Below are 8,968 nucleotides of genomic sequence, written 5' to 3'. Positions count from 1 at the left end.
TCGTTGTGTGGGGCGCGCCGTCCGGAGGCCGAGGCGCGGGGGCTCTGCCGGCGGCCTTGACGCGTGGCCAGGGGCGCGCGCTGCCTCAGCGCTTCCACATCGTGCGTTGTGTCCCGTGGCTGTGAGATGCCGGCAGACTGCTCTGCAGCGCGGCTTTGTGCCTCTGTGTGACTGGGGAGGCAGCTGTTAGTCCTAATGAGGAGTGCTAGCATTACAGTCTCTCCGTTGATTGAGACCCACGGAGGGAGCGGAATGTGCCAGACCGGGCAGTGGTGTGCAGCGAGAAGGTAGTGCCTGTCAGCTGGAGGCCCACGCCCGGCTGCTCCCGGCGACAAGACAAATGAGTCGGTTGGCGTGCGGCAGAGTCTGAGCTCTTCCAGCGAGCGGCCGTGGGGCGGCGGGCTCCCCCGGGGGGACCCGGGTCCGAGGGTGCCTCTGCAGCCATGGCCCCCGCGCCAGCCTTTCCCTTTGATGCCCTGCAGTACCTGTCAGGACGGTGATTTATTAAAAACCTAATGTCTTTCAGCATTTCATTAACATGAGGTGAGATGGTCTTTTGTGGAGACTTTTTTTTATTAACGTAGCAGAATGTTCACCGAAATTCCACTTGGCCACAGCCCCCTCGGAGCTCGTCCTGGCCTCCATGCTCTTCTTTGTGTTTGACACGGGGTTCGATGGGCCTTCGGCCCCAAGTCCGGGCTTACCTCCCTGTGCATCGCACGGAGGCCCCTCAGCGGCTCACTGCCTGGCTCAGCACGGTGTCCACATTCATCCCTGAGATGACAGAGGGCAGGGTTTCCGTCTTTTTTTACGGCCCACCAAGATCATCTTATTTATATGTATGTTCCTGTGCTGACATTAGGTGGTTTGCACGTCCTGCCTGCTGTAAACAGTGAACGTGGGGGTGCACTGATCTCATTTCCTGGGGATGTGCGACCAGCGGTGGCATTGCTGGGTCGCAGGGCGCTTTGCCGGGGCCTCCGCACTGCCCCCCACGGCGGCCGCGCCAGTTCTCATTCCCACCGACAGGGCATGAGGCTCATTTTCTCCGCGTCCTCCCCAACACTTGTGTTCTGTTTTGTTGCTGGTCGGCATGCTAACGGGTGGGAGCCGGGATGCTGTGGTTTGGTTTGCGTTTTCCTGATGCTTAGTAACGGGTCTTCTCCTGGGCTTTTTGGCCTTTTGTGGATCTTCCGTGGAGACGGGTCTGTTTAAATCCTTTGCCCGTTTTTTAATTGGTGTTGGTGGTGGTTGTTGAGTTAAAGGAATAGGATTCTCTCCAATGTTCTGATTAAACTGAAAGTTGGGATGGATTTTTCTTTTAATTTTCTGCTATCGGGCACAAATATATAGATATTTTGGCAGGTTCGATCTAATCCATGTCTTCTGGTAGCTTCTCTTTGCTCCGTTGCCTGAGAAGGCAGAACTGAGTAGAATGGACTGTAATTTTCTAATCTTACTGTGTTTACACTCGCAGGGAGATGTGAGCACGAGTTAGTGGAGTCAGAGACAGCTGCCCACCTCACATCTCCAGCACCCTCTCCCCCTGCCTCTCCGGTCTCTGGCAGCAGGATTGTGTGCTCATCACGTGGGTGGAGAGGACGGGCACTTCCCGATGACCTTCTGAACCTGTGTCCTTCACTCGTAGCACCGTGACCTCGGCTGTGTTCACTGTGGGAGATAACGTCGTGTCGGGCAGCGATGACCGCACTGTGAAGGTCTGGGACTTAAGGAACATGAGATCGCCCATCGCCACTATTCGCACAGACTCTGCCATCAACAGGTGAGGGGGGCTGCTGGTCACTCCTGGGAGGGCGGGGTGCCTCGCAGTGTTGTTCACATAGGTGTGGTGATTCAGAGAGCGCCAGAAAAGTGCTTTAGGCTTCAGGGAAATATTTTCTGCCAGGGGGTCGGGAAGGACACTTTTTTATTGATCCTCATGCAAATTTAGTAACCGCTATGTGCTGACACGTAAGTATGAAATCAGGCCGGCCAGGGCGGTGCCCTTGGAAGGAGGAGAAGGCGTCACCTGTGGCCAGGTGCCGTGGGGCCGCACCTGAGTCGCGGCGCCACAGCGTGCGTTACGAGTGAGTGACTCGGGCTCCGCGTGCGCGCTGCAGGCGGGGAGCACACAGGGTCTGCCTCGGGTGTGAGGGGCGCGGCCGCCCGCTGCGTGCCGCTCTGCGGCTGCTGCCTCCGTAGCCCACCTCCGCGTCTCCTCCGCAGGATCAACGTGTGCGTCGGCCAGAAGATAATCGCCCTCCCGCACGACAACCGGCAAGTGAGGTTGTTCGACATGTCAGGCGTGCGGCTGGCGCGGCTCCCCCGCAGCAGCCGGCAGGTGAGTGTGCTCCCGCCCCTGGCTCCGCCCCCGGCTCCGCCCCCGCCCCGCCCTGGCTCTGGCTCCCGCCCAGCCCCCCTCGCTTCTCCTCTGCTGGTTTTCCCGAGTGTTTGACTCATCCAGATACGCTTGAGATGAGTCCTGTTAATAACTGATCGATACAAGAATATTAGAGATGCTATATTCTCATTTTCCTATGTCTTTGGATGCTAGATTATACCGAAAATACCTGATCTGTGTTTAGGACTCATATAAAATTTAAAGTCAAAAGCGGTCCCCAGGACCCAAACTGAGCGTGTCGGTGTTTTTGAACTTAGATGAGATGTTGTGCTCTGCCCTAGTGAATGGGGAGCAGAGGGCGTGCGTGCTGGTGGTCTCGACCACGACAGCACAGCCTCCCCTTTCGGCAGGTGGAAGTGTGCGCCCTCACGCAGATGCAAGGCCTCTTTTGGAAGAGGATCTGCCCAGGGGCGCCCTTTCCCTGGCAGGTGCAGGGCGGGAAAAGCCTGTCAAGATGCAGCTCGCTGCGGGTCAGCCCAGACGGGGAGCGTGGTGCTCCTGGCGTGGCTGCAGCTCAGACCTGCTGATGCGCGGCACCTGCGCGCCACCGGGGAGCCCGGGCTCAGACGCTTCCCGGTGTCTCCTGTGGGCCAGTGGGTGTTGCTGTGATGAATAGCCCCCCCTACGCCCCTTCCCCGCCACCCCCACCCCCATCGCTGCGGCTGCCCCTCTGCAGGCCCAGTGCGTGCCCGAGCCTCACCCCCTGGCCCCTCCCTTGCTTCCCGTGGCCTTCTCTGTGTGCCAGTGTGAGGGCCGTGTGGGCGAGCCAGTCTGCGCGGCCCTGGATGCCGCCGTCAGCGTGCCCGTGCCCCAGCGCCCACCACCCTTGCTGCTGCACGGCCGCGGTTCTGCCGGCCCCTGTGGGTGTGCCCCGTGTCCTCTTGTGCAAAACCTCGCTCTGTGGTGTGTGACCGCAGGCCAGCCCTGCCGCTGGGGGCTGTGGACTGAAGTGACTTCAGAGGCTGACACAGAGGGTTCTGCTGTCCATGAGGCAGCACCACCGTGTGGCGCCAGCTCCCCTCGACAGGCCTCTGCCCGCAGCGCAGCGTGGTCCACCGGCTGCCCCTGTTGCGCTTGCACGCCTACTGCCTGAAGTTCATTTTGAGCTTCATGGAGTGCTTGTGAAATTGGAGCGCCTGGGCAGGGCTTCAGCGCCCCACACCCCCCGGGAAGGTTTCCAGCTTGGCGCCTGCAGAGAGTCCCGGCTGGGCGTCCCTACCACGTGTGGTGCCTGTGGCGCCTGAGACACGGGTCGGGCACACACGACCTCGGTGCTGGGAGAGCGGTTCCCCGAGGAGACGTGAGCGCGAGGGGCTCTGGTGGCACTCGCCCGCGGGGGCCGTCCTGCTGGGGACCTGTGGACGCGCGGCCTTGTTGAGCCTGTAGGATTCGCGGTGCTTGGAAGCGCTGTCGCACAGAGTTATTTTTACAGTTGATGAACGAACTTGGAACGCTCCCCCAGATAGAAGACGGCAGGGTTGGGCTCGGTGTCCCGGAGCCACAGCCGCGGTCCCTGCTTCATGTCGCCCCTGCTCCTGTCCGCCCACAGACGTTGAAAAGACAAAACAGCAACCCGGTTTGAACTTGGCTGCTAGAGTGGAGGTGGCCGACAGCGCAAACTCGCTCTCCTCCGGGGGCAGTGCGGGTGGTGCTTCCCACAGTGGGCTTCATGCAGGCGAGCCTCCAGAGCGCTGCACGGCCGAGGGGCCGGGCTCCGGGCGCAGCGCGGCGTGAGCTGTTGCGGAAGGCACACTGGCCACGGCGTGCGCGCTGGGACCCGAGGGGGGCGCGTCGCGTCTGCAGGCGTCGGTGCACGCGGGACGCGGCCTCCAGCGGGGTCCTGGGTGAGCTGCCCTCTCGCCGGCCATGCATGCCGGGCTGGCCCTGCCGCGCCCCTCCTGAGCACCTGGCCCGAGGGGGTCTGTGGGGGGCGCCTGGAGCTGACTGGCCATCTGTCCCTGGCTCCTGTGCGGAGTCCTGGTCTTATTGTCGTGAACAGATGTGTCCTTCACTCTTTTTCCTGAGGTTCTTCACAAAGAAGCTTAGAAGATTGTTCTTGAAACCCTGTGTTGTGAACTGCTGTGTTCTCTGTTCTCTCTACATAGCACTTTCCACACGTGGATGCCTTACCAGGGAGCTTTTGTGCCGTTCGTGTGTGTGTGTGTGTGTGTGTGTGTGTGTGTGTGTGTGTTTAAAGAGAGAGAACAAGCTGGGGAGGGGCGGGAGGGGGGGAGAGAGAGAGAGGGACAGAGAGTCCCAGGCAGGTCCCATGCTGTCCGCGCAGAGCCCGATGTCGGGCTTGATCTCACAACTGTGGGATCATGACCTGGGCCAAAACTAAGTCTGACACTCAACCAGCTTAGTCACCTGGGCGCCCCTGTGCCGTTCGTTTGAGTGTTTGTTTTACTTGCTGGAACTTCTGTCAGCTTTCCTTAATTCTCTTTTGGGTACTTCATCGTGTGAAGGTGTAGTTACTACAGGGGACTGGACCGTGGTCACGTTAATCTGGAAACGTGTTCACGTGTGCTGAGGCAGTGCTGTGTCTCTGCACACATACACTGGGTGCCTCACGTGGAAGAAACTTTGCTACTACTGGCAGTAATTGTCTCCAGCCTTCTGATATGTAGCTGGACTTCCTGAAGATAGCAGGAATTCAAAGGTCATTTATTCTATCCTTGTTTCATTTGGTACCAAATATATTTTTCTGGCCCCTTTATTACCTGAGCCAACTGTTTGTTAAAATGGTCTTTGAGGTCTTTGAATGGATTTCATTTATTTTATTCCCAAATATTATCTAGCCTCATTAAAAATCTTCAGGTCGATCATGTATTTTCCCCTGCCTATAATCTGACTCATTTTATTGAAGAATCACAAGACGCTCTGGGTCACGTGTGCCGACGCCCTGGCCTGGCCGCGGCCTCTCCGCGCCACGTCGCTGGAAGCTCGCGGCCGCGCACTGTCGGCGGCTCACGTTGAGGAATGCTTCCTCTTACTGGTTTTCTTTTCCCAACTCCATCGCTTTGAGTTGTGCGGTTGTTCATTTGGCTGAGTGTTCTCGCACGTGTGCCTGGGGAGGAGCATCCTAACTCTGGTTTGTGTGACAACAGGGCCACAGGAGAATGGTGTGCTGCTCGGCGTGGAGCGAGGACCACCCCGTGTGCAATCTGTTCACCTGCGGGTTTGACAGGCAGGCCATTGGCTGGAACATCAACATCCCCGCGCTGCTGCAGGAGAAGTGAGGCCGCGGCGCCCCGCAGGGCCGTGCTGCGCCTGGACTGCGGACTGCTGCCGCCTTCTGTCTGGCAAGCCCTTTTTCTGAGAGTCGGGCCCTGAGAAGGGTGATTTGTATGTTCTTTGCTCATTGTACCCAGCTTGCATGAAATGTACAGCAAAACGTATGGTCATATGTGTTATTTCCGTCTTGCGTGTGTGCGGCCCCCTGTGCCCGCGGGGACGGAGCCCCTCCCCCGTAGCACGGCGCGTGCCGGGAGCTGCCGCGTGTGACAGCTGACCAGAGGGCATTAGGTCTGCGTGAGTTAAATGTGAACCCGCGTACTTACTGTGAGGCACAAGTGGAGTGCGGCGTTTCTGGAATAAGGATGCACGTGTGCCGTGTGCCGGGAAGGTCACGGCGCTGCCCCCGCACTGGCTAACCCCGCGCGGCGGGCGCGCTGGGGGCCTCCTGGGTCCTTCTGTGTGCGGCGTTAGCGGGCGCCGTGTGTAATTAGCTGCAACTCCGTTCTGTCTTGTTACGTGAAACTTAATCTGGACGTTAGAGTTAACAAGAGTAGAACACCGTCTTTACAATCGGAGAGTTTTTTTGAAAAGAAAAAGTTTCTGCTCTTTTTATAGAAGATCATTTCAATCTCCTGAGGTCTCATATTAGCAAATTAAAAAATGTGATTCTAGTCACTGATTTCAGATACTAAGCAAAATTTAAAGCACTTTAGTTTATAGCCATGGTTATAAACGGTTTTTAGAAGTTACAGATGACTTACCCAGTGAATGTGACTTGGCCTTTTGAAGAAGCCCTGCCCGCCACCTGAACACAGAACCTTATTTATTTCCTGCACTCGGGCCTGCGTGTTTCTCAGTGGGTTCCTTCCTCGGTGGTGTTTGAGAGCCAACAATGCAAATAAATGCGTACTACCTCAGAGCAGCGCATTGGAGACCCCGGGCGGCGCCGGCTTCCGAGGGCCGGGCGGTCGCAGCGGCCGTGTCCTGAGGTCCGGGCTCTCCCGCTCGCTGGCAGGCGTGGCGGGAGCGACGCTTCGCAGGCTGGCCGTCGGCCCCTTGTGCCCTCCACCCCCCGCCCCTCCCGGGGGTCCCGTCGCTCTTGCCTTCCTAGGGCTCCCTGTTGTCTGCTACCTGTGAGTCTGTGTTTCTTGCTCAGTCACTGTTTTGATAAAGAGCCATCTGTGCGTACTGCCCTCCTATTTTTCATCCTTTGGATGCGTGCGCTTGGAGAGGCCCGAGAGGGTGACAGCGGAGACCATCACGGGCACCCTGCTCCTGGCGGGCACAGCTGGTGGCGTCGGCAGAGCTCCGGCCGCCCCGGGTCCTGAGTGAGCGCGCCTCACCTGAGGCTCCTTTGGTTTGTGCGGTAGCTCATTAGGAATTCCAGCGCTGAATTCTCTGGAACGATTCTGAGATGACGGACGCGGTCTGGAGGGGAGAAGGGGCAGGAGAGGCCCGTCCCGGTACAGGCATGGTCATGGCCATGGCGGAGGCCGGCGCCTGGAGGACGCACAGCACAGGCTGCGGAACACCGCCCTCTCTGAAGCCTGGCATCTGCCTGGGGTGCCCGGCCCCTGCCGCCTGAGGGCACCACACCTCCAGTGGCGGGCACGGGGACCTTGGCTGCCAGGCTGTGCCTCCACACTCCTGGTTTCCATTTGAATGTCTGGGTGTCTTAGAGTCATTGTCAGGAACATCTACAAACACTGCTGAATCCGACTTACAAATCACATCTCTGCTGGATTAAAAAAATCGGAAGCTTTTAAATAAAGATTTCTGACGGCCACTTAGTCTCTGCAGACTAGCGCCCTCTGTGGCCGTCGGCAGCCCCGACCTCGCTGCTCCCGTGTCCCCGCGTCTCCACGAGGGCACGAGGCAGGACGCCCTCCTGTCACAACACGGCGTCCTTTGACATGCGTCCATTCAGCTGCTGCTGTGGCCTTCGTGGTGGTGTCTCCAGGAGTCATGGAGATTTGGGATCGTGCGTGTGTGTGTGTGTGTGTGCACGCATGTGTGTGCACACACACATGCGTGCGTGAGTCCATGTGCATGTATGTGCTTGTGTGGCTGAAGTTAAGTTGTGCTCAGTCACACATGACCTCATCTGAAATCGTGTTTGGAAACGAGAGTGGTTTTGTTCTGTGTGCTCACATGTCCAGAATTTCATTTAATGGGAGGAAAATGTGTGGTCACTGATAGAAAATTTCCTAAGAACTACGTTGTTGGACAAAACACTCTTCTCAACCACTGCACATCGATTTCTGTGGAGACAAAAGTTGTGTACATATTTTGGAATTTGAAGAATCGGATGTAAATCATTTGTTGCTTAAATCTGTGAAAAACCAAGTTTCTTTGGGGGAAATGTATGCATTTATAAGTGTTGTGTAGAGCAAGTGTTTTTATTGTGTTGGTGTAATTGTTTTTAAGTGTTGAATGTCTTCATTGCCATATGAAAGTCATTAAAGATCCAAGTTCTGTAATCACTGTTGTGTAAGTTTTATGTTATTAGGAGTCTCTTTTTACTCTTTTAGGTACTTAAAAATTTTTTTAAATGTTTTATTTATTTTTGAGAGAGAGAGAGAGACAGAGCATGTGTGTGGGGAGGGCAGAGAGAGAGGGAGACAGAATCGGAAGCAGCTCCGGGCTCTGAGCTGTCAGCACAGAGGCTGATGCAGGGCTCGAACCCTGAATGGGGAGATCTCGATCTGGGCCGAAGTCCATGCTTAACCGACGGAGCCCCGCAGGTGCCCCACAGGTGCCCCGCAGGTGCCCCGTGTTCTTCACTTATTTTCTTACTGTTTTGCTTTGGTGAAAGTTGTAGTGTTGCCCACTTGAAAGTTTCAGCTGTAGACCTGAGAGGTCCGCGGTGTTCGGTTTCTTCCCTGGGCGTGCGGCTCGCGGTAGGTGACGCTCCGGCCTCGCCGCCCCGGCAGTCTCTGGCGGGAGGTGACAGTTTGGTCCAGGGCAGGCGCTGTCAGTGTTTCCGAGGCGCCGTGAGACGCACGTCCTGTTCTTACTACAGTTAAGCTTGTTCAGAAGTTCTTTAGAAACTGCATTTACAGAGAGCGGGCTCTGCTCGGTCTGTGGGGACTGGCTGCTCGCTCGTCCGCGCTCCCCCCGCGAGGGGCCCCGGCCCGCCCTGGCCCCTCTTCACCCTGGTCGGGCCACCGCCTTCTGTCTGCCCTCAGGGGGCAGAGCTCACGGACTCTTTCTCTTTCTTCCCTTACCCTGGAGAGATGTGCGGTTAGTGTCTGAATTTCACAATTACATCTTCAGTTACATCTGAAAGTTCACGTGTTGGTATAAAGGATTGAGAAGACAGGGCGCCTG

General features: G+C 57.1%; 1 protein-coding gene across 4 annotated transcripts in view; it reads left to right on the top strand.

Annotated features, from left to right (window-relative positions):
* WDR37 (WD repeat domain 37) overlaps window positions 1-8,118 on the top strand; it is a 52,131-nt gene extending 44,013 nt beyond the window's left edge. For all 4 annotated transcript variants that reach the window (XM_029955355.1, XM_029955354.1, XM_029955353.1 and 1 more), the window contains 3 exons: window positions 1,649-1,783; window positions 2,227-2,341; window positions 5,509-8,118. In XM_029955355.1, coding sequence (XP_029811215.1) covers window positions 1,649-1,783; window positions 2,227-2,341; window positions 5,509-5,640 — 382 coding nt within the window. In that variant the 3' untranslated portion in view covers window positions 5,641-8,118. The remainder of the gene's footprint in view (window positions 1-1,648; window positions 1,784-2,226; window positions 2,342-5,508) is intronic.
* The last annotated feature ends 850 nt before the right edge of the window (window positions 8,119-8,968 follow it).

This window comes from Suricata suricatta, chromosome 10 (assembly GCF_006229205.1).
Source record: "Suricata suricatta isolate VVHF042 chromosome 10, meerkat_22Aug2017_6uvM2_HiC, whole genome shotgun sequence".
NCBI classification, from domain to species: domain Eukaryota; kingdom Metazoa; phylum Chordata; class Mammalia; order Carnivora; family Herpestidae; genus Suricata; species Suricata suricatta.
Note: the sequence above shows the minus strand (reverse complement) of the source record. Positions and strands in the feature narration are given on the sequence as shown.